Raw genomic sequence first — 26,426 nt, 5'->3', positions numbered from 1 at the left:
CCTAGAAAACTAATTTTAAAACCCTACTTGGGCTTGCGGCCCGATGATGCAGAGGATAATCCCACACTACTGAGGAGACTAGAAGAATAAGTTAATTTGTAATTTCCAGGAGGAAAACAGTAATGAATCTTTTTTTTGAAACGACACATGTCAAGATTTTGGCACAATTGAGTTAAGGCAAGTAATACAGTCTTTAAGTATAGATCTATCGTTTTCTGCAGAAACTACACACGTCACTGCATTGCTTTATCTGGTAGCTCTGCCTGGGAAATAATAGTTTGTTGGAGAAACAGCACTTGTCACTGTCACTGTACGTTTTAGGTGGATATCTCCAAACTAAGATTTATTGACATGTGCTGTTTCAAAAAAAAAAACGATTCAGTTACAAAAATCGTAGTCACCTCAAGATAAATTAAAGGGGAATTCGAGAGGGTAACGCACTCTCTATCCCTGATTTACAGTTTAAGTCTTTATAAAATTTTACCTGAGAGAACATAAAGTTTACATTTTAGAAAACAGACGGCTACATAGTTAAAGATTAGAACCTTCCCCTCGGGTCAGCTTGCGGAGATAACTACTTACACGGAAAAACTGTTGGCCATTACCTTAGCTGATGTTCTGCCTGCCGAAGATAGAGGCCTCCACCTCCTGTCTTAACACACACACTCAGTAAGTCGACGATCAAGAAGACAAGTTAGCTCGAAAAAGCTACAGCTTTTATACCCGAGGGGAAGGTTCGAGAAAGTTCTGGACTAAATCCGGACACACCCTCTCATTTTTATTGGCAGATAAAAGAGGTACAAGAAACGTTTGATTGGCTGAAAAATCAATACATGAAATTCCTGATGGCCAGGCTCCACAGCTGGCGGGATAGGAAGGAAGTGTTGCAAACCTTGAAGTATCAAAATTAATGAAAGTCAATTCGATTGAGAAAACCTCTAAACACAAAACTTCTTTAGATTTTTAGTTATTTCACTTTACACCAGAGTGCATGGCCTTAGTTCTTGGATAGAGACATCTATGGAGAAAAATGCGAACTTCTAGTGATATACCAAAATAAAACAAAGAAATCCAGTCAGTTTGGGAACCTTTAAAATAACACATTCCTCTGTTCTTTAGTAGTGACATCTTCTGATCAATGTCCCAACTTCATGCACTAGCTGGTTCAGGATTTGTTCCTTAAGGCGTTTCTTTTAAATGTACGGGGATGAAGTGTACCTTCCGGTACAATTATATTATTATTATTACTATTCCGAGCTGTTCTGATATTGCAAGGGCTTGGGTTCATTTCTCTGCTACTTGAAGGAATGTTATTCTAGACTGAGAAGTAGAACGTGTTCACTTGATACGAGAGTTTCTCAAGCAGTTAGTCTCAGGAAGAAACCTCTCGGTGAGAAGATGGCGCTACTGACCTAGGATATGTAGATGAACACAGGTCGGCATGGTTACAAATGGTGCCGGTAAATTAATGACACTAATAACAAATGGACCCCAAACTGAAAAACATATCCATGTTAAAATGTCCTGTATTTCAGAATACGCCTCGTACTACCGCGGATGATTCCTGAAACGCCAGTGAAGATAATTGGGAATTTTACATACTGGAGTTTCTGAATATTTCACAGAGATTCTTGATTTTTTCATCATAATATCCCTGGGTCTTCATGGTGTTGGCGAAGACAGGTCACAGAAAGGTAATATAAAAGTAAAATATTTTGGTCTAATATTTCAGTGCTAACGACGGGGACATTTGTCTTGAGAAATTTATTCTATGTGTTTCCATATTGATGTTCCTCTTCTCCTGTGTTGTTATACGGGAAGTGGGAGCTTCTCAGGTTGATTGAAGACGAGCGTGTGGCGAGGCACTGCTCCCGTCATGTTTACGAGTCCACGCCTTATGTATGAGAGTGACTGCATTCAGCCCAACCAGTGCTCCACCACTCGCCAGTATAATGGGAACGATCTCCCGCACTGGATCTGACAAAAGCGTCTTCTTGATCTCTTTCTTTTACGATTCTGGCAACACAATGCGATTCTCTCATTTCCTTTCCCAGTTTTATACACACAGTCTCCTTTCGCTTGAATGGCAATGTTTGGCGATATCTGCCAGTAACCTTGAGTGTCCACACTCAGCACATACAGGTCCGGAGCCAACAAACTAAAGTTCGTAAATAAATGAAACAAAAGCACATATTAATATAATTTCTTCCACATAATTTCGTATCTTGCAGTTTACAAGAACAGCAAACAAAGCCCTTACTAATATCGATATGATTTCTGGCTGAGGGTGTATCTGGAATTACCATCATCAATTATTTTCCGTTCCCAATTTCCGATTTTTCAACTTCTTTCTAACGATCTTCACTGTAGTAACCAGTGTTTGTCTATGCACGAGGGCCATTCAAGAAGAAACGAACCGGAAGCTATAAAATGAAAGGATCGTAATGCAATTGTCTGCGAAAGAAGGTGCTGTCCCTCTAAAAGCGCTGAGGTCCTAAACTAGGCCGCTCAAGGGACCACGTGATGATACAGCGAGCACGTAAGCCTACATCCGTTGATCGTCCACTGCACCCAGTCGTGCTGAAAACAGTGACATGGTGGCTTCAGAAGAGAGCAAATGGGTGTAGAGGATTTCCTGACCGCCAAAGGCGTGAGGGGAACAAAAATTCATCGAAGAATGGCACATGTGTCAGGAGAACACTGCATACCCGTTACAGGTGTCAAAGCGTAACACAAGCGATTAAGGGGAGGACGGATGTCATTGGCCAGTGTTGCACGATCTGGAGCCCACACCGCATTACCGAGACCATTATCCAGCAGGTGGATACCCTCATTATGTAAGACCGGCGAGTTACGGTCGGAGTGAACGCGGAAGTGTTCACGCTATGATTAAGGACATAATAAAATTTCGCTACAGGTGGGCCCAAAGGGTGCCTCAGAGTATTCAACGAGCACAGGAAGCATGTCGAATGGGTCTCTCTCTTGAACAGCTGCTGCGCTATGCCAAGGAAGGGGGTGAGTTCCTGTCACGAGTGGTCGCTGGAGACGAGATATGGTGGCATCACTTCGAACACGAGTCGAAACGACAAAGACTCCAGTGAGATCCAAGGTGAGTTAAAGAAGGCAACGGTTGACCTCGGACTACGACGTCAAGCAGTACGTTCGGTACTCGTTCGCTACGCAGCCCAAGGAATTTTACTAGACGGCTATTCACAAATGCCTCAACGGTGCTGGGTAATACTTTTAAAATAACGGTACAGATTTTCATTTTATTGCCTCCGGCTCGTTTCTTTTTGAATGGCCCTGATATAGTAGGTCAGTAGCGTCACTTTCTCAATGTGCACTTTTTTCCTGCAACTTTTGAATTAATTGCTCGTGCGGTTAAGATTGCTCAGCTGCGATATTGCATTCAGGAGATAGTGGGCTCGATTCCAACCGTCGGCAGCCCTGAATATGGTTTTCCGTGGTTTCCCATTTTCACACCAGGCAAATGTTGAGGCTGTATACTAATAGGAGACTACGGCCACTACCTTAAAAATCCTAGTCCTTTCTCATACTTCCGTCACAGAATTCATTCGATGTGTTAGTACGAAGTTAAACAAATGGTAAGTAATATTTCCTATATCTAAGGGCTTGAGAGAAACTCCAGGTCCTACTCCCTGGTCCAGAAGTAAAATACTTGAACTGCCCAAGACACGAACGCAGGACCTTTGAATAAGAGGCAGGCACTCCACTATGACCTCAGGACTGGCTAATAATAATAATAATAATAATAATAATAATAATAATAATAATAATAATAATAATAATAATAATAATAATAATAATAATAATAATAATAATATAGACTAACTGAAAACACCTACAACAAGAAATGCATCTTGTGGAATGCCAAAATAAAGCATTACGTCACTGTTGTAAAAACAGAATGCCTGTATTGCAGCGAATGCCTCTCGATGAATTAAAAGTTGGAGAAGCTGGAGACCCTAGAAAGAAGAATAAGACGGAAAATTTTGGGCCCAATCCAGACCGAAACAGACTGGAAACTTCGGAACAACAACGAAGTCTGCAGAAATGTGGAGAAAATAATTTCAGGGACCAAGAAAAAGAGGAGGTTATCATTTCTCGGACATTTGCACAGAATGGACGAAACCCGAATAACAAAATGTTATTCGACTATCAGTGGAACAAGAATGAACGGCGGCATGGTTTAAGGAATTTCGTACTGATCTAGAGAAGTCCTACAAGCAGGAAGTTCAGATTTTAAACAGGAAAATATTTCGGACCATGATTCAAAATTTTTGAAGGGTTTCAAGTCGAATGAACTGCAAAAGACGGAAAGAGCCTGGACGGATGAAGAGAAGAAACAGCATAAAGCCCATATGAAGGAGTGCTGGAGGAAGAGAAAACTTAAGAGAAAGAAAAAATGAAATTGTAGCGTCATATTATTATTATTATTATTATTATTATTATTATTATTATTATTATTATTATTATTATTATTATTATTATTATTATTAGAACAGTATCACGTTTGTGAAGTCTAGAATGTCTTTCACTTACTCACAATTCATGAAGTTTGCCGTTCTTTTGTGCATACTCATTTTTCTTTCAGTTTACCGGAACCCTTTGTGTGGAATCAAAGGAAGCACTCCCCGCATGTCGTAAGACGGGAACAACCAAAGAATCTCTACTCGCTCTCGCACCTTGTACAGTAATCCCAAAAAACAATTCTATGACTATTTATTTCCATACAGAGCAGAAAATGTACGAATGAGAAATTTTTGTAGTCAAGGAAGGCCTTCCAAGTGGTCATGACCAGTAGTCATCTATCGTTGTTGGAAAGTATAGCAATAATTTTTGGAGGAATGTAGACTTACCAATCTCTAAAGTACATGCATCCCTCTGTACAGTCTTATTTCCAACTAGGGTCACTAACTGATCGTACCTACTTTACCGGCAAAGCCGGAAACATGACTGCTATTTCAAATAACAATGTCGCTGGCTTCTGAAGACTTCGTAACCGCTGTCAATTACGTGCATTCTAATTTTATTTGGATAATAAGGCAGAGCAGGGGTATTTACTGTCCTTTAATAAACAATGAAAAGCTTTATATGCAAAGAAAAATTACACTTAATTTTGGACTTCAAATTAAAGGAGATCCTCTTTACGACTGCACTTAACTACTATGTGTAGCAGGACCTTCTTTGTTAAAGGAAAATGCTTAAGAGTGCTTAAAATTGGGTCAAATAATTCTACAGTAAGAGAGTGTGCATCGGACAAATCGAAGTCAAAAATTAAGTGTTATTTTTATTTGCATTTGGAACTTTCCATTGTTCATTAAGGGGCGGTAAATACTCCTTCTCTGCCTTATTGCCCAATACATGTGAATTTATTTTTGTCATTACTGGTTTGTATTATCATATTTATTTATTTATTTATCGTATGGCATATATACATATATACAGAAACAAGAAAGGAAGTACATTATATTTTAATGTCCAAATATGTTATCCATTCTAGAGCCTCGGTATTGGCCTCTAGAAAATCAAACCAATCTCCAGGGTAGGCTCTTCTGCTACACTCCTTTACAATGTGTTCGATGGTTTGAAAAGGAGCACCACAGTCACACCCGGGGGATTGTATCTTCCCCCATTTATACATGCACGCAGCACAGACACATTGACCACATCGAATCCTATTAAGGATGGTCCAAGTTCTTCTTGGGATATCAGACCTCGAATTAGGTGGGAAGAAAGGCCAGAGATGTTCACCTGTTTTTGAGATCCAATCTTCCTTCCATTGGGCACAGGGGTTGAAATTGTCTTCTGTGAGCTTCTGAGCGAACTTAATTGGCGGATGTCTAGATTTCAACCAGTTCCTCTGAAGGTCAGGAATATTGGAGTGGATGGGCAAGTCAGGGTTCTCATTTATCTTGGAGTATTCTCTCAACAGTGCATGTGCTCTACGGAATGAAGGAGGCATCATCTTGCTCAAGACAGGAAGCCAGTGGGTAGGAGTTGATCTTATTACACCTGAAATAATCCTCATTGTGTTGTTGAGTTGAGTGTCCACAAGTTTCACATGGCAGCTGTTGATCCACACAGGAGCACAATATTCTGCCGCAGAGAAAACTAAACCAAGGGCAGAACATCTCAAGGTAGTTGCAGAAGCACCCCAGGTTGTACCACACAACTTCTGCAGAATATTGTTACGACTCCTAATCTTTGCTGCTGTATTTACTAGATGTTGCCTGAAGGAGAGTGTCCGATCTAATGTTATACCTAAGTACTTTGGGTAATTATTGTGTCTGAGGACTTTACCATTAAAAGACACTTGGAGAGTACAGTTTGCCATTTTGTTATTTAGATGAAAGCAGGACACCTCAGTTTTGCTGGTGTTTGGTTGGAGTCTCCATTTCCGAAAATAGTCACTAAGGATGGAAAGGTCATCAGTTAAAATGTTCTCCGTTTCTTTCAGGTTACTATGACTTGTAGCTAAAGCTATATCATCAGCATAGCAAAATTTTCTAGATTTCGTTGGTGGCAAATCTGATATATACAGATTGAACAGGAGAGGAGCCAAGACTGATCCGTGAGGGAGACCATTGTTCAATCTTCTCAGCTGCCTAGTCCTATTCCCTATAACAACCTGAAAGAGTCTATTATTCAGCATGTTTCCAATTAATTGTACCGTGGTTTTGCATGGTAAATACCTGAAGAAGTTTATACAGCAGCCCTTCTCTCCAAACCGTGTCATAAGCAGCCGAAAGATCGAGAAAAACAGCAGAGGTTTTCAACTGTTGCTGAAATCCTGCTTCAATGCATGTTGTGAGTGCAAGGAATTGGTCACAACAGCTACGATTCTGCCTAAAACCAGCTTGGCCAATTGGAATATTGTATTATCATAAACTCTCTATCATTGAAAATATTACGCAAGGTAAACAATACTGTACATATATAAGTATGTTTTAAGTGATTTGATAGAACCTGAGGATGTTCTTGTAGAACGAAATCATTCTTTATATAATAATGTGTATTTTTACAGTGAATACTTTTTACTGATATGGTTACAGTGTTATAATTTATATTGTATATGCAGTGCGTTTGACAGACTGAAAAGATTTTGTTACGTTTAACTATGTCGACACTGAAAAGTATGGCTTTATTCTTAAAAATTAATCTCTAGTAAAACTAATTGTTCAACAAGATTGTGTGTTCCTTATGTATCATCCGATGGACAGGCAGGCATCAATTTTGAAAATGAGACTAATTCTCTCGTAGTGCATTGGCACTGCCAGCGGCTCCAAGTAGCCTAAGCGGTGGCTTGTAGTGCGTCGTAGTTGCGAAGTGGGTCTCGGCCCGTGGATGGCCGTGGTCCGGCAGCTCTGCATTCTGACAGGCCAACCAAGCAGAGGAGGGGTATCCAAGGCTCTACCGAGGCTCTACGCCTCTGCATTCGGGAGACGGGACAGGGCTGGAACTCACGGCTGGCCCCAAACATCGGCTGTCCTGAGAATGGTTTCCCTTGGTTTTCCACTCTCCTGCACTAAGGCGAATGCCGGTAGAGATCACAGTATCACGGATAAAAATCCCCTCACATTATCCGAGCATCTCCTTTTACCGCAACGAATCTCCTGGCCTCAGAGATGGCGTCACCGTCTAAGAGGCCCGTCCGCCCCTTCAGGGGAAGAATGCAAACATTCTAGAATTGGTAGTAGTAGCCTCCAGGGTATGCACTAGCCATGCATATTGGTAGGAGTACTATTTACCAAATGACGAGCACAACATAGCACACTGGGGCGAAACGCTTGACACCAGGAATAACTTAGCTGGAAAATTTATATTGTCCAATAACAGACCAGCTACGTTATGTGTTTTTCAACATTGTAATAATAATTTAATTTCGTATGGCTATTTCTAGCCGAGTGCAGACCTTGTAAGGCAGACCCTCCGACGAGGGTGGGCGGCATCTGCCATGTGTAGGTAACTGCGTGTAATTGTGGTGGAGGATAGTGTTATGTGTGGTGTGTGAGCTGCAGGGATGTTGGGTACAGCACAAACCCCCAGCCCCAGGGCCACTGGAATTAACCATTGAAGGTTAAAATCCCCGCCCCGGCCGGGAATCGAACCCGGGACCCTCTGAACCGTAGGCCAGTAAACCGAGCATTCAGCCAACGAGTCGGAAAACATTGTAATGAATTTAGGGAATGATGGCCAAATCGTTTGAGTTGTTTATAATTCGTAGCAAATTTTATAAACTCATTCATATTGAAACATGAATTCTCAAAGTATACAATAAAGCATAGCTTTCTGAAAAATAACCTTTTGTCAAATTCAGCAATATAAGTTATCAGTATCATTCCGTATTGATGGTTTTCATTTCACAATAATAAAGTTTGTATTACCTCTTCCAGATCAATACATGTATCCATCTTTTGATGGGATGTCTTTTAATCAATCATGTTTGGGCTCATTTTGAGCCACCTTTAGTGAAAATAATAATATTAAATGCTACATGAGTTGTTGATTAAAATGTGTCACTAAAACAATTGTAAAAGAGTATATAAAATCCATGTGAGACATAATGATAAATCTAAAGCAAAAAATGTTCTGGCAACGTTGGAAACCTCTCAGTCTAAAAGTTTTGTATGCCACTCTAAAACGAGGACTACATCATAAATTAAAACGTTAGAACAGTCCATCTTCAAGACGTCACATGTTCATGTAGTTTGGAGTGCAAAAGAAGCTAGTGGACGTAAAAAAAGAGAAACAAAGGCCTTTTACACCGTTGTGTGACTCGAAATAGTGGAAATCATCAATAACATATACTGTAAACTCCAATTTATTGTATAATTTCCATCTCTAACGGCCTGACCTTCTTTGTTTAGAGGTCTCGCTTCCACTGATTAAAAATCAATTCATCAAAAGACGGATACATGTGTTGAACAGGAAGACATAATATAAGCTTTCCTATTTTAAAGTTCAGCATTATTTCAAAGATAAAAATTGCAAATTATCTTCATCCATTTTAGGACTTTGAAGGAATATAAAAAGCAAATGCTATATAATGGAAGTAGGTCTACTAATAACATTTAAATACAGAGAGTTTTCTCCATTCATTAACATGTAGAGCTACCATTATCCTCTTTAGTAAATTTACAAAATCTTCTTACTTCACGAACTTTAAACTTATGGTCTCTCTCCGCTTTGGGGCGAACTAATAATATTCTACATAAATCATTAGAAATTTGTAAGCGTGCTCCTGGTAACTTGGATTTAAAAAGTTGAAACCTTATATTGCAGCAAATGACATACAGTGCCCCTCGCCAAAGTAGAGAATGCTCTAGTCGAAACTATCGTAATAAAGTCATTCAAACATACATTCCTACAGTACTGTGCATTAAGGTTCATTTTAACCTTAAACACGAGCAAAAGAAAATGAACTCAGCGAAAATTGTCCTGACGGACTTCATATTAATATGTGGCTGGGTAGCGTGACCTGTCTTACGGGAAATAAAGAATAGGAAGAGTATTTTCACATTCACGGTCATGGGATCACAACAATGATATCGTTTAAACTAGGTAGAACAAGAGCAGAAGATTGATACGAACATATAACAAGAATACTTGGGATTCGTAAGCTTAAATATTCATTCCAACATTGGTTGAAAAGCCAACATTCGCTGAAGTGGAAGCAGACATAAGCCGTGAATAATAAGACATTAAATTTAAATTTGACATCTACATTGTTGTCTTACACCTGGTCCCTGAGGTGAGAACAAGTTAAGTAGAAATAGACACACCAATAGACGCAGGGGGTAGGTCCCTACAGAGAGAGGGAAGGGAAAGGGGACATGTGAATTAATAATTCAGAGCTGAAGATTATTTGGTCATTATGCTACATTGATGCATTATCAGAATGGCACAGTAGCATTCCGGTACGAAATCAGCTGGTATTAATTCGTACGGAGGGTGTCTATTAAATATAAGAGGAATCCAATATAAGGAGAATGACGGGTATTGAAAGATGTTAACAAGTTTCCTTACAGTCTTCTACGTTTAGTACAATTTGCGAACAAATAAAGGACTAGTTAACTTTCGACTATACCTACCATGTTGTAAATAGTCCTGGAAAATCTGCGCGCATATGCTGTATGAGTCATTTTCTGGCTTCCTCTGCTATACCCAACTTACAATTGAGGCAAGTGGAGTCCCTAGTTGACGGAACACTTGCCAAGCAGCGTACATTCCACCCACCGGCCACAAGCGATTCCATCTTCTCACCTTCGTCACTATTTCAATGGAATATATCTTAGAAACTACTAACACTTCATACCATTTTGAAGTGTTTTGTTTCTATTTCAGAGAACTGTCAGCGCTCTTTTTCTTGCCCTGTCGTTTACTGGGCAACTTGTATATTTTAGTTCACCGCTATGTGAAATATTATAGCTTAGAAATTTGTCCAGTAAAGTTCCGTCGTTTAAGGTTCAATATTGTGTGAGTGATGTCAGAGAATTTTCGCCCTTGACGGTATATGGGTTGCGGGTCAGTATCTCACACAAAGTTATCACTGGAGCACGGATGTTTAGGCAATGCAAACTAGTTTACCTGGTAGGAATCGTAGTCTACCCGCTCTTAAGTAGTGTAGCGAGAATAACATAACTCTTAGAGATTTCAAATAGACTGGGGCCCAAATGTTTAGGCAAATCTCATAGCAGAACAGTTGTCCGGGTAGAGTATACTTGCTAATATGCTTTAGTATATTGCTGCATTCTAACCTATTACAGGCTAAATATCCAGGCTCCAGTGATAATTTTGTGTGAAATACTAACCCGCAACACAAATATAGTGGGCATAAAGACGATATTCTTTACCAGTAACATACTGTATAATGCACCACCTTTAACACTGTATATTTCTATTTAGCTTCCAGGAACATCTCCTACTGTGACACTGCTGGAGGCTGGAGGGACTCTGGAAACAGCATGGTCCAGTCTGGAGCTGGAGGCTGGCAGTGCCATGTTCTTGGATAACAAACTACGTTTACGATGTGTCGCCTCCCTGTTTACGGTTTACCGGCGCAGTAGCGAGGAGATAGAGTTACAGGAAGACGCTCCTCAACTGGCTTCAGTTCTCGGCCCCAGCCTATCAGGTGAGCTCCTCATCTCATAACATTACGAGAATGTTCTTGAATAAGTAGCCGCTTGTATACAATTTGTATTGTATCACTATTATACAAAATTATCTGTCACGAGATAGCACTTGTAAAGCATTAAACTCACACCACACAAACGTATATATATTAGGGCTGTTCGTGGGAGGCTCAGTTAAATACATAATAATGTGGCAAATTTGAAAATTTGGCGCTTTTTGAGAATAATTATAAAAAACTATATGTACATCACAACAAATAGTACTTAAGCTACAATTATTTTGCACTTCGAAATAATATTTGAATGGTATCCAATTAATTCACTCAACTTTTGTTTCAACATTCGGGTAAATCCTCCACAACACGGGTTATTAATTCATCCGTTGACCATGAATATATTGCCAGGGACACTGTGTATAATACTACCTGAAAGTATTTTCATATATTGCAAAAGTACTCCCGTTAAAGAAGCCTGTCTTCCGATAATAATATCTGAATTTTCTGGTGCTACGACGAAAGGGACCCACAGATAAATTTTTATGTTATATCATCAGAGTACAAAATGATTAGAGGCAGGAATCAGCCAATTAGACGTTCTCCTTACGCTGGAGATTAGCTCCAGTAAAGCTGCATTTCAGTTGGTGCGGGAATTAGCCATGCTACTGATTTATCGGAGCGTCCTCTGTGTAAATTGATGTATCTGTCATTCGTTAGACTTCGTTTCTCGTAAGCATACTACAATGTTACACAAAAATAAAACATATTTATTGTCACGCATTGTTACACGTGGTAATGTAGCTCCTCTGAAAGAAGTGTATGTGAGATTTTTCGTTATCTCTGCCCTATTGCAATTAAATTATACAGTGTTATTATAGCGTAATTATGATAACAATACCTAGCTGTCATAAGAACATGACTGAGCCGTTCGGGAGACATTAGTAATAAAAGCCGTGAGTGTCTGGTTAACAGCTAATTAATGGACTGTCGCCATCTGACAAACGAAGTTGTCTGACGACATACAGTTTCCTCGAGAAGCTATCCCGGCTTTAGAAATAATCATAACCCTTGAATTGTAATGTCTACGAGCGGAGTAGCTCAGGAGGTTCAATACAGACTCAGTTCGACAATAGTACTCTTCTACAAAAATAGAAAAAGAACTCATTTCTGGTGGAAAAACATAAGATTTTTATAGATATTTTAAAGCCGAATTGAAATATGATTTTAATTCAAATATATCAAGGAGAGTTTAAGAGTAATCCGATTTTAATTCCTTTTAATATTTTCATAAAATTGTGTATATTGCTTTAATTTACAGTCATAGACATAATTACATAAATTCAATTAATACGGCCTATGAACATTAAGACAGTAACATAAGGTGACAATAGAGGCGCTCAAATCAGATTCTCACTTTTTAACAGCCATTCAAAATAATGTGTATAAATGTTTATAAAATTTAATATATGGACAGAAATAAGCCACACAAATGTTCCTGCTTTATTTCTTCCTTTTGTATTGAGCATCCTTCAAGTCCCGAACTATATTCCAGCAATAACTGGATAACGTTATGGGCATTCATTTCCCTTTACACTATTTCTATATGTCTTTATGACATCTTTCTCCATGCTCATCTGATACATCACTACAACTCTCTGGAAAGAAATCTAGATGCGAGTCCATGAAACGTACTTTCAAGGACACACTGCATCCAAAATCTCTATAAGCTTTGATCATTTCTTTAAGAAACTCTTTTTTTTTTAGGGTCTCTTCTAGTCTCTTGAAATATACACAGGCTTCCTTTTCTTTGTCAGACATACCAACATATCGAATACAAGTTCAATACATAAGAAGAGATTCACAAAAATACTCACTTGGTATGTCTGAATACGCCTAATAAATAAATTTCAAATTTGTAGAAATCGTTGCATTCTCACTTTAATTTGGAGGTAAAAATCAATGTCTGAAAAAGAATCAGAAATAATAAAGTTAATGTAGCTAACTATTTCATTTTTTGCAAACAATGAGACCACGTATGATACATATGTTCAGATTAATTGAAAACTATCTCTGATAGCGCAATTCTGATTTCAGATTTGTATTTAGCAATCTACATTCTTTTAGAATTTTACATTTTCATCCCATAATTAGAACCTTTACAGAACGGTGTAGCTGAAGATGTTCGAATACGTCGCCTCGTGTCGGTAGATAACGTAGATAACTGGCACGCAAGGGAACATGTGAGGAGCAAAATTCCAGCACCTCAGTTTCCCTGAAATTCATGAAAATAGTTACTTACAAGGGAAGGGCACGTGACGGGGAATCACCGACCTTACGTAATTTTACACACACGTTAAATGACACAATGGTCAAAATACCTATTTCTGAAATTACGGAAAGCGTATGACTGAATTAGTGCACACCGCGTGCTAGATTCAATCGTCGAAAGACTGCTACTCCATACTCTACCTGAAACTCGCGCTGTCGCAATACGGGGCAAGTAGTTGCTTTTATGATATTAATGAACATAGATAAAGTTATTTTAGCGTTAGCGTTAGCCCTTCAACGTTCAAGAACATGATGTGTTGGACGCTTTTGACGATATGTTGATGGGTCTGTGTATTTGGTCGTTTACGTCTGTTTTCAAAGCTTGCGTTTAAATCCTTACGTACTGATATTTACAAGTGTCATCAGAAGGTGCCTAGAAAATGATGACGTTTACATCGACAGCATAACATATCTCACTTTGCCTCAAATAGCATGCCACGTTATGCTGAAGCAAACGATTCCGGTGACGATAATTTGGTAGAATGAGATATTATAATACCAATATAATGGTCCGTTATTGGACATTAAAAATTTTCCAGTTAACTCATTCTTGGTTGCCTGCGTTTCGCCCTCATGTGCTAAGTTGGGCTCATCAGTTCGTCCTTAGCACACCTACCAAGACGGAAGGCTAGTGCATACCGTGAAGGCCACTGCATAGGCTACTTGAAGCCACCAGCAGTGCCTATGCACTATGAGAGATTACGTCTCACTTCCAAATATTGATGCCTGCCTGGCCATCAGATGGTATAGATGTTGATTCCCATAGTGAACATGAAATATTTGTCCTGTATGAGTACATTTATAATACCAATATAATGATCCGTCATTGGATATTATAAATTTTCAAGCTAACTCATTTTTGGTTGCTTGCGTTTCGCCCTCATGTGCTAAGTTGGGCTCATCAGTTCGTCCTTAGCACACCTACCAAGACGCAATGCTAGTGTATACCGTGGAGGCCACTGCATAGGCTACTTGAAGCCACCAGCAGTGCCAATGCACTATGAGAGACTACGTCTCACTTCCAAAAATTGATGCCTGCCTGGCCATCAGATGGTATAGATATTGATTCCCATAGTGAACATGAAATATTTGTCCTGAATGTGTAAATTTATAATACCAATATAATGGTCCGTCATTGGACATTATAAATTTTCAAGCTAACTCATTTTTGGTTGCCTGCGTTTCGCCCTCATGTGCTAAGTTGAGCTCATGAGTTCGTCCTTAGCACACCTACCAAGACGGAAGGCTAGTGCATACCGTGAAGGCCACTGCATAGGCCACTTGAAGCCACCAGCAGTGCCTATGCACTATGAGAGACTACGTCTCACTTCCAAAAATTGATGCCTGCCCGACCATCAGATGATATAGATGTTGATTCCCATAGGGAAAATGAAATATTTGTCCTGAATGAGTAAATTTATAATACCAATATAATGGTCCGTCATTGGACATTATAAATTTTCCATCTAACTCATTCTTGATTGCCTGCGTTTCGCCCTCATGTGCTAAGTTGGGCTCATCAGTTGGTTAGCTGAAAAATTTATAATGTCCAATAACGGACCATTTTATTGGTTTTAAAAATTTACTCATTCAGGACAAATATTTCATGTTCCCTATGGGAATCAACATCTGTATCAGAAGGTGATATTGTCTATAAAAGGAAGGCTGATCAATATTGGAGAAGTGGTAACCGGGGCCCGCTTTCGTTTCCGTCTGAGAAACAGAAATTCCATCGAGTCAAAAGCAAACATGATTTATATTTGTGTGAATAGCATATAAAGGACAGTGGGACGTGGAGCGACAAATTAACAGCATTGGAACCTATTGTCAGAAAATAAAATTGGTTTTTCCCATCAAAATAACGAAATAATTCAAGATGTGACCATCCAGCAGACGGCTACGCAAGTATCTCATGAAGAACGATGCGCGGGTTTTAAAGCATACAACACGTGAATGCGTAACATAAAGAAGCGCAGTGGTATTGTGTCGCGGAAAGTAACACCTGTAACGATGAAATAGAAGACTAAGAAAGGAGAAACAATGTATCAACAGAAATATTCGTAAAAGGAGTTATCTCTCTTATAGAGTCCCACGGCTCTGAAAACTTGTGTAACAGTGAAAGGAGTGGGTTCAGTGTGGAGATGTGTACGGGAATGATATTGACTTTAAAGGGGAAAACATCATTTACCACCTCAGTGCAATCAGTGGTGTCCATTACACATAGTTGCACCATAATGCCGATATTTACGGCAAGTGGCGAACTTTATGCATCACCTTACGAAATCGAAAGGTGTGTTTCGTAAGGTGGTGAAAAAAATGCCTTCGTATGAAAATATTCATATTGGTAACACTAAATTTGGAAGAAATGGGATCTGCACAAGGGAAAGAACGGTTTCATGGCGTATTCAAGCAAAATACACAGTCCAGTAAAGATGCGGTCATCCTGGATTCCTTTTTGTGTACCTAAATCTATACAAAATGAGGATACCGTACAGCTGATGATATCTCCTGGTACTACAGCTTACTGTCAACCGCTACGTGTATACAAGTTTCGAATATGGAAAGGCTTTGTACGTAGATTATCCGACGCTGTTCGGTGATTGAAGTTGAATAACACCATCTTGAAAATTCAGTCTCTGACGTACCACCAACTGTCGTCTCGTCCTTTTCGTCCCATGTGGCAATACGCCTGGTACCGATCGATCAATCAATCAATCAATCAATCAATCAATCAATCAATCAATCAATACTGATCCGCATTTAGGACAGTCGCCCAGGTGGCAGATTCCCTACCTGTTGTTTTTTATAGCCTTTTCCTAAATGATTTCAAAGAAATTGGCAATTTATTGAACATCTCCCTTGGTAAGTTATTCCATTTCCTAACTCCCCTTCCTATAAATAAACATTTGCCCCAATTTTTACGCTTGAATTCCAACTGTATATTCATATTGTGATCTTTCCTACTTTTAAAGACGCCACTCAAACTTATTCGCCTAATAATGTCATTCCACGCCACCTCTCCGCTTACAGCTCGGAATATACCACTTAGTCGAGCAGCTCGTCTTCTTTCTTCCAATTCTTTCCAGATCAAACTTTGCAACATTTTTGAAACGCTTATCTTTTGTCGGAAATCGCCCAGAACAAATAGAGCTGCTTTTCTTTGGATTAGTATTCCTACAGAAAGGAAAACCGGATCCTTTGAGGATCCTCTGAAATATTGTTTTGACAGCGGTGGCTAAACATTTTCCACGTGTCCTTACCCTCGCATCGTTAGGTGCGCTTGCTGTACAACCGCGTTGTGCGTTCTACTTTTCTACCACGAGCATTATTGTTGCAGAAACTAGGAGTAAGTTGCTTTCTTGTGTAACGTCAAATTTTATGCCGATGAAACTTTATTTTCACTAAAATATTCTATTGCCTTTATTGACCTAAAATCAGCGCAGGATTAAATTATTTCTCGTGATGTCACTACACCATTTTCATGATGTGCTACACAATTATTAACCGAATAAAAAAGATCAGTGGCGCAGTCCCTCAACGAATGAGCCCGGCACGCGCCGCAGTCTTCCGTAGCCAAGCGCACCAATTCGAACATAAGAAATTTAAGGATTTCTTCAGGACACATAAGTTAATTTCAGAAAGAAATGTTTTGGCCGTTGAGTCAATCTTGGGCTCATTTCGCGAGTGATGAATATACGTGAGAACTATGATACGCGGTACGCGCTTCCCTTGTTAGACGTAAAATCCTAAACTTTCTTCTTCTGTCTTCGTTGTGCCCAAATAAGCGATTTAACTTATTAGCTGAGGTCGTTGCCTTTTTCTTCTCCCAAAATCCCGTCATCTTCTCGCTGTGGCTTTTCCTGCGATCTTCTGACCAGGTTTTGTTTGTGGCAGTGCTTAGGTGATGTTTAAAGTGTTTATTGTCAACTAATTTTCTGAACTTAGATCTGTCTGAAACAATGTCATCAGTGAAGTCTGTTTCCCGAAGATCTTTTCTAACTGCGATCAGCCAACTGTTTTTACCTTCCTTGATAGGGATAGGTTCAGAATTCTCTTTGTCAGTCTCTGATTACTCATTCTGAGAATGTGTTCATAAAATTTGAAACGTCTTTTCCTAAATGTGTCTGAGATTTTCTCCGAGTGTTGTTACAGGTCATGTGATTTCCTTATATCCAAATTCCACCTGTACAGACTGGCCCAAAAATTTTCCCAAGGTGACGTTGTAGCCTAAAGGGGTCAAATTTGGTATATTTATTATATTGTTTACTTTAATTACGCACATTTTTCTGAATAAGTCATAGTTTGTTTCATGAAGATCGGAATGTTAGTTTTTGAAATATAAATTAGTTTGTGCCATACTGCACAATGTATGCCACGCTCCTTTTACACATGCTGAATCTAAGAGACATAGATCTCTGTAAAGCAGTCTCAGAAAAGCATATTTCTCATAAAGGTAATAATTAAGTACGTGTGTTGGCCGTACTGTATGTGCAGTTCCCTTCTTTATTCTGCGGATTAAGAGTTTGGACGGGAATACATGTCAGTTCTCAGCTTGTTTGCAATATGTTTGTAGGTGTTGAATTGTGTTACAAATATAGATCTTACAATGCTTAGGAAAAAGATGTTCTCCCCAAAAGCTAAATTTTCAGGTAATAAGTACACCTCTAACGTAAGTGAAAGCAACTATTTTTGAAAAAAAAAAAACAATAGTAAGTGCGAAAGTCAACCTACCAAGACAAACCAAGTGCTTTCAAAAAAATTTGAACTACATGGTAGAGGTTCCGATAAAATGAAAAGGAAGGAAGCACCTTTGATCAAAAACATTCCTTACCTGGTCCAGTAATGGAGGCAAAAATGCCTCTTTATAGGGAACTAAGCAAGCCGGAACTCCTAAAATGATGTTTATTTGGTGCCACACAGAAACCAATAGAATGTCTCATTTCTGTATTATGGACTAGAATACCAAAAACTGTGTATATGGGATTGGAAGCAGTCAAATTTGATTTGTCTGATGCAGTTTTGTGCGTCAATGCAGGAGTACCTGCCATGAAGAAAGTGTTAAAGCTGTTAGGTATTGAAACGGGTGTCAACACGCAATCAACCCTCAATGATATAGACCACCAGCGAGTGATCGAGGCTGAAAAGCGAACCAACGTTACTTGGTAAGATGCCAGAAAACATCAGAGGAACACTAAAAGGAAGAGGGAAAAAGCCAGTTATGCAGATGATACAGATTATGGGGCAGGATTGTTCTAATTATGAAGACATTAGTGTATTGACACGTATAAAACGTTTAAATCGAAATTACCAGAAAAGTGATTTTTTTCAGTTTTAGGTACATATTTCTAGAAAAGTAAGAGAGCTATAACAATGAAACTTACAAAATTTACTTTCCGTACCAAAATAATGAAATTGATCTAAATTTAGATCAATATGTTGTGTAGAAGTTTAAATACTTGTGTGAAGAACAATGATCATTTGGATTTTAGAAAAGAAATGCATCACCTAATTGTTTATTTTATTTCTCAGACCTCAGTAGTGCAAATGTACCAAATATGCATGGCATTGTTTAAAATGGGACACCGTACATCCATGCATTTTTTAAAGATAATGTAAGGGTTATTTTGTCTACAGGGTGTGGCTAAATATGTTCACTTTTAGCATTGAATTGAGTGGAACATTCGTTACCTACAAGGTCCTCTTTTAAGATTTTTCTTTCTCGCTTTTCTACAACTTTAATTAATGATCTGCCCCCAAAGATCAGAGTTTCAGATGAATATAGTGCTTCAGGCTTGATTAATGTGTTAAAATGTCTTAATTTTGCATTTTCGGATATAGATACTTTATTATATCTAAAATCATATCGTCGTTGGCAGGACACCTCCTTATGTGATAATATTTTTGGAGATATACTGACCCGCAGCACATACATTATGAAGAGCCAGAATGCCATGAGAATATTCACACAATATCGCACCTTAGATGACAGAACCTTACCGGCCAAAGGTTTTGTCCCGGCAGTGACGATATATTTTTATTATTATTATTATTATTATTATTATTATTATTATTATTATTATTATTATTATTATTTATAATACACATATCCGTAAGGCTAGGTGATGAGAATTGTGCAGTTATACTTAAAGGAAACTAAGTTAACTGAATACATCCTGGCACTCTGGAAAATAATACATTTTGGTCTCGAACACCTTCGTAAAACACTGAAAACAGATTTTTGACGTCTTTTTTTTTTAATGGTTTATGAGTGAACACTTTAGGTGACTCACATTTCGTATGGTGTCATTTTGCAGGGGTTCAAGGGGTGGACAATATTAGCAAAAATGCACTTTTCTTGCTTTTAATATTCACATGTGTGGGTTCATTTGTGGTGTGCTGTGGGTTGCTTATTCCAGACAATGTTTTGGCGGTTCTGGGACAAATTGTTGATAAAACTGCGGTTTCAAGTTTCTCTAACTTTGTATGCAGTCGGAGAGTTTTGAAAGGAGAACTAGAAGGTAGTTTATCAACATGTACCAACGGGCACATTAGCTTGTTAGTTCAACAGAACAAGCAGTGCGTTTAACGCAGTCAGGGAGATAATTGAAACAGCGAAGACCGAACGCTCGCTTCTCACAGAGAAACGTCCTTAAAGGCACCTTACTCTTACTTCTTGCCTCCCAATTATCCTGCCAACGTTCGAGACAGCGACCTATCAAGCAGAGTATTTATTCAGCTCGAAATATGTGAAGTTAAGCTTTCAGTGCCTTGTACAAACAGTGTGTCTCTCCCAAAAGGATTCTTTTACAAGAAGAAATATATCGGTTCAGGGATATCCATTCTTTCTTTTAGCATCACAATATTTATACAATATACTCTCTACGACACACATCACTGATTAGCATGATACAGTACGAAGGATTCACTGTTGAAAGTCACTGCTCGATTAGTATTGCCAATTATATCTGGTAATTTTAAGGAAGAAAGATTTTTTTAATATTTTGGGGACCTACATGGTCAAAAGTGACCCATGAGTTAGTTATCAATAGCAGAATAGCGCATTGGTCATATTTAGGAATAAGCTTTTCAATGTTAAGTACCGCCGTGCTAATATACAAGCCTGTAACTAAAGAAATGAAATATATGCAGTTTATCTTATTGTTGTAATCGTCTCAATGTTCCTTATCATAAAAAGAAGTAATATTACTTTTCTACTTCAAAATAAAATGAAAAAAATAGTTACTGCCTTTGCAATATTTTCGACATCTAAACATTTATTTAAGAAGGAAGCCGTACTCTCCAGTGTCGACTTAGTAAAATGTAACATAAAATATTTCCAGTCTGTCAAACACACAAACATTTCACTGTAAATGACAATCCCATAAACGTACTTGTAAGAAAATACACACTTATCATATGCACCCTACGGGTCAGGGTAACCACAGTAATTCCCAACTAGTCAGTTCAATACATCTCAGGGTATCCTTGCCTCCAGAAAAATGGTTAATTTTTCTATGTTTGGTTTTACGTGTGTCCGAGGAGAAATACCGGTACCATAGCCAGCTCAGAAAAAGTAACGATGCCATGCACGGTGCAGAGAAAGTAACGATATCCAACGCTCAGTAGTTGTTTCGTAAACGCAAATTTCAGTCATCCTTTTAAAAATAAATAAATAAAAAAATATATTCGCACAACGAGAACCTTACATACTAAATAAAACTATTAACTACCAATATAAATGAAAACTCACTTCATTATATAAGAAACTAATCAAGAAACACATTTATTATATTGTCAAGTTTCGCAAAAGAAATGGTTAATATCCGGTATGACTTATAATCTTCAATTATCAACTTAATAAATTAATATTTTAATCAATGAATCAAATATGTTAGGTCAGCGCTGCCTATTTCCTAAACTAAGCTTTCATCTGAATACACTGTGTAACGTATTCCTGAAATGAATTATCTTCCATTTAAAAATTACATTTTGGTCATTTAAATATATTAGTTCACAGTCTTTTGGTGACGGTCGAAATTCATTATTTAAATAAATTATTCCACCAGTCACGGTATAATTATATAGCTCATTAAAAATACAACCATCACGTTGTTCAAGTTTCTGTGAAAATGAATTGAATTTGAATAATATGTCCTGAATACAAATATCAGTGACCTATGTTATGTTGAAAAGTATCTGAGTTCGTTGGTGCAGGTTAGCGTGAAGAAAATGAAATATTGAATGACGCACTAAGTTCCTCGGTCCTATTGCCACTTAAATTACGGCTCCTAACTAAGTATTCGCTCTAATAATATTCCGTATAAACCAAAACATCGATGATATCCTACGTAAATGTCAAATAAATTCCCTATTCTAGCTAAATAATTTCTTATGTATCGTATACCAGCTCGATATACATACAGCCAGTAAGCATTTACCATATATATGTGTGCTAATGCCAACACAAAGGTATTTCAATACTACATTACGTTACTACTTGCATACACGCTTATTCTTCCATGCAATATCCATTCATTCAGTATATGACATAATCATGTATTCATTTATTCATCACCGGTTGTTATTCCTGTCAAACCACTTTCACACATCATTAAAATATATATAATATTACAGTTCGTACCTTGCTGTAGTTCCTCGCTGGGGCATACTTATATTCTGTAATGGCACTGCATGTGCTCCAACATCACATATTACATATCAAATACGCTTTACCTCCTATTACACTGCGCAATATATCATTTCAAATACTATACACACTTCTATTATCTCACCATTAACCTCCAATTCAATTCATATTTAACTCATTTAGCATTCACAACTAGCGCGTTTAACCTCCAATACTTAATTATACAGCGATATGTATCCCATGAATAGCGCAGAATTCGTTCCTCAGAACGCATTTTTAATCTTGCAATTCCGTATATAACCCCAAATTCAGTATCTTTCCTTTCAATAAAATCATACAGCAAAGAGTATGGTAACTAGTCTTAACCAATTTAACGTGCGTCCCTCTGTGACGTAACCGGGTTTGACTATTACTACATCACACATGGACCTTCCTAACTAACCGGGATTCCTTGAAAATTGCTGTTGCACTATGTCGTATTTTAAGATGGTATTCCTTCATCCTTGGATAAAATAATGTAGTAACACGCTATCACCTCATAACGAGATGTCAACTTAAATATTTCACATTGCACTTTCTTATATTCATAAGCACACTTAATTATCTCATGCTTAGGCTATTCAGATCTACTGTATATACTGGTAATACTCCACATAAGAAATTATATTACTTAATACTATTACTTAGCTCGCCATTCAATATCTCGGGCCTTAGTTGCTTCTCGGTGCGGTCGTAGTCCTTGGGTCAGGAACTGGGCAGGATTTTCCACCAGTGGTATGTCAGGTAGAATGACCTCCTCCACACGGGTCGGGTGGTTTTAACGGCCAGGACGACATCTCCCTCCAGGTTGGTCTATGCCGATTTAGCAAGCCATCTTCTGCTCAGCAAGACAGTAGACAAAATGCGATGACTCTGAAAAATATAAGCTCATCATAGCTCTGCGTAGAATATATATTTTATGGTGATTGCTTCCTTATTTGGTTTTTCTAGTAATTATTTTCACTCAGCGTGGCTTAATCTCGAGCTCTTTCGTCTCAATCAAGTTCCTATTTTCAAACGGCTTTGCGTCTGAGTATCTGGACGTATTACTCTAAGCTTCAGGATTTTACTTGCTCTTTCCAGTATTTTAACGCTTATTTACACGATTCGCTCAGTATTTCCTTGTTTTCAGCGTAATACTTCTCGCAAAATGTGGCCAATATTGCTTATTTTAGAGTACGAAGTTCGGAACGTCTTGTTCTCACCGCGTCAATTTTTCAAGTCAGTTTTAGTAATAATCTGTTTTATCCTTCTTATTTTTTTAAAAAACAATTCTATCGATTCTGCACCATTGTACACCGCCTTCATAGTGGTAGGTTCAAGTTAGTCAAGGCCTCCTAGCATACATCAATATTGATATCTTGTTATACATTTCTTTGCCTTGGCTGGCCTCTACCTTCCGTAGGCGCCATTTTGAATACGTCCAGTAAATGCATCGGGTACATTTTATTCCCCCAGTACAGATTAAATATATTGCTTGCGATATATTTATTCTCTTGAATTATGATTGACAAATGTGACGATGCATTTCTGGTATTTCTCCTTGGTTCTTTGATCGATTAATGGATTTTATTTCTCTATGGAATCGTATCGATTATTCTGTTATTACGATTGATGTTTTTTAGCTTCTATAAGCCTATCTCTTTGCATATCAGCTGACTCACAAATATGTTTACTTTAGACTTGGTTTGCACTTCTGTGGGACTTATATTATCGTTTCTCCAGCCTTACTTTCTGGGAAATATAACTTCATATTACATGCATTGTGAACGTTTTTGTATTTTCCATCCATGCTTGTAATAAGATATGCGTTATTTCCATAAGCATGTTCAATTCTATACGGTCCTTCATATAAATGGTTGAACTTAGCGCATATTTTAGCTGGTGCGTTCGTTATTGGTGCCTTTTTAATTAAAACGAGATCGTTTTTCTTGAATGGTGCGCGAAATCTTGTCTTTCGTAATCTTCTTAGTCTCTTCTCAGACTGTTGTTTTAGCCTCTCTTGGACCATTTTATTGATCTGCTGGATATGTGGTTTCTGTTCAAGTGATATGTTTAATATATTGTCCCATGTTCTTCGTGATTCTTTATTGTGATGTACCAAGTTTGGGACCTGAGCAGTTGATTCGTTTATGGTGTTATTTAGGCATTCTTCTATTGTCTCTATTACATCAATCCATTTCCAGTGACAATGATTGCAGTATATCCTACAGAATTTGGCTATTTCTTTCATGTATCGCTCCACTGGATTTGCAGATGGGTGTCGAACTGAACATAATGTGTTATGTATCCACCTACTTATTCTTTCGCTGGTTATCATGTCGAATATTCCCGTGGCCTAGTTGTGTAATTATTCCACTACGAATTTTGTCAATTTACCATTTCTTTTGCTACTTTAGAGTCCAAGTTAGTTTACGTTTAGTGATTTCCTTCTCTTCCTTGGTGGTTTGGATGTTGCCCGTATTTGCTTCGACTTTATTCCGCCTTCCGGAATCAATCTACCGTTTTCGTAATAATTTTCCTGATATGTCTCCACGATGTATTTTAACCTAGTTTTAACTTGCTTTGTCAATGTTCCTATCATCTCGAGTATACGGAAATCTCCTTGTTCTTGCATATCTCCCTGGTGTAGGTTTATGTCATCGTTCATCTTCAATATTTCTGTTTGCATTATTTTAATCTTTATCTTTCTCAGTTTCCGCAACTTCTTTTCCATCCTTTTCATCTGATTTAGCTGATTATGTTGCCATTCATTTTGAATACTCCGTTCTTCTAATTTTGCTCTTCTCTTTTCTAGTTCAAGCAATGTTTGCAGTTTTCCTACTTGTTTCTTGGTCTTCCTCCGTAACTCTTTTCCCTCATTCTTAACTACTTCTCTTCGCTTCTTCTTCTTTCTCTGTTTTCTCTGAGTTAAGTCCGGTTTATTGGTTATTTTATCTGACAGTTCCGGTTGATGAATTATCTTTTGCGGTAGTTCTTGTTTATTCAATATTTCCTGTGATAATCCCTGATTATCAAATTTTTCTTGTAATAATCCTGCTTTCCTCTTTATTCCTTGAGGTAACTCCGTTTGATTCTCATGACACTCCTTTCTATCCGTCTCCTTAGTGAATTTTTGCTGATCTTCCTTATTTTCTTCATTTTTCATCTCCTGAGTGTCTTCTTGTTGTTCCATAAACTTTTCTTCTTTTTCTGTTTCTACGGCCTGTTCCTGGTTTTCCTCCATTTCTTCTTCTCTTGGAGTTTGGATGACTTCTTGGCTCTCTGTAACCTGTCCTTTACTTCTGTCCATTTCTTCGTGTATCGGTTTGTTTCTATACTCCATACTCTGCCTCATTTTAGCTAGCCCATTCAGTACTGTCAATCGAATTTTTCTGTTGTCTTCCTTTATTTCCTCCAGTTGCTTTCTCCTTTCTTCACGTTCCTTTTGTAGCCATTCTTCCTGTTTCTCTTCTTGTTCTCTCCAGAACTCCTTTAAGAATTCACGTTGCTTTTGTTGCCATTCTTCCTGTTCTTTCCTCCTTTCTTCACGTTGCTTTTGTTGCCATTCTTCCTGTTCTTTCCTCCTTTCTTCACGCTGCCTTTGTTCTTTCTCTGCCCGTCCCCTATTCTTCTCTTCTTCCTGTTTCCTTTCTTTTTTCTCACGTTCTTGTTTTTCTCTCTGTCTCTCTTCTTCTTGTTTCTTTTCATTCTCCTCACGTTCTTGTTTTTCTTTCCTCTTTTCTTCCTCTCGTTTCTTTTCTTTCTCCTCACGTTCTTGTTTTTCTCTCCTCTTTTCTTCCTCTCGTTCTTGTTTTTCTTTCTGTTTCTCTTCTTCTCGTTTCCTTTCTTTCTCTTCACGCTCTTGTTTTTCTTTCTTTCTCTCTTCTTCTCGTTTCCTTTCTTTCTCCTCCTGTTTCTTTTCTTTCTCCTCTTGTTTCATTATATATTCTCGGAACCACCACGGCATTCCTTCATATTCTTCCTGTGCTCTTTCCATTTCTTATTCTTGCATTCTTTCCTGAGTTGCCTTTTTTTTTTCGTCAATTTCAGTTATATTTCGAATAATTCTTTACTTTCCTAACCAACTTTAACTTTTCAAATACTCTAATGTCACACAGTGTCAATAAATATGTGAAATATTCAATTTCTAAATCTAAAATATCCTTAAAGCTAGCAATCAAGTCTTATATACTAAATATTCACTTAGTTTCTCAAAATTATTTGAAATATAGACCTTCCTGAAGATCGATATCATCCTACCCGTTAAAATATGAGTAA

At 38.1% G+C, this 26,426-nt stretch overlaps 1 protein-coding gene across 1 annotated transcript in view; it reads left to right on the top strand.

Annotated features, from left to right (window-relative positions):
* Positions 1-26,426, top strand: part of LOC136874583 (uncharacterized) — a 1,690,155-nt gene that overhangs the window by 1,513,435 nt on the left and 150,294 nt on the right. Inside the window, exon 6 of the mRNA XM_068227864.1 lies at positions 10,930-11,155. Coding sequence (XP_068083965.1) covers positions 10,930-11,155 — 226 coding nt within the window. The remainder of the gene's footprint in view (positions 1-10,929; positions 11,156-26,426) is intronic.

This window comes from Anabrus simplex, chromosome 5 (assembly GCF_040414725.1).
Source record: "Anabrus simplex isolate iqAnaSimp1 chromosome 5, ASM4041472v1, whole genome shotgun sequence".
Lineage (NCBI taxonomy): Eukaryota > Metazoa > Arthropoda > Insecta > Orthoptera > Tettigoniidae > Anabrus > Anabrus simplex.
Note: the sequence above shows the minus strand (reverse complement) of the source record. Positions and strands in the feature narration are given on the sequence as shown.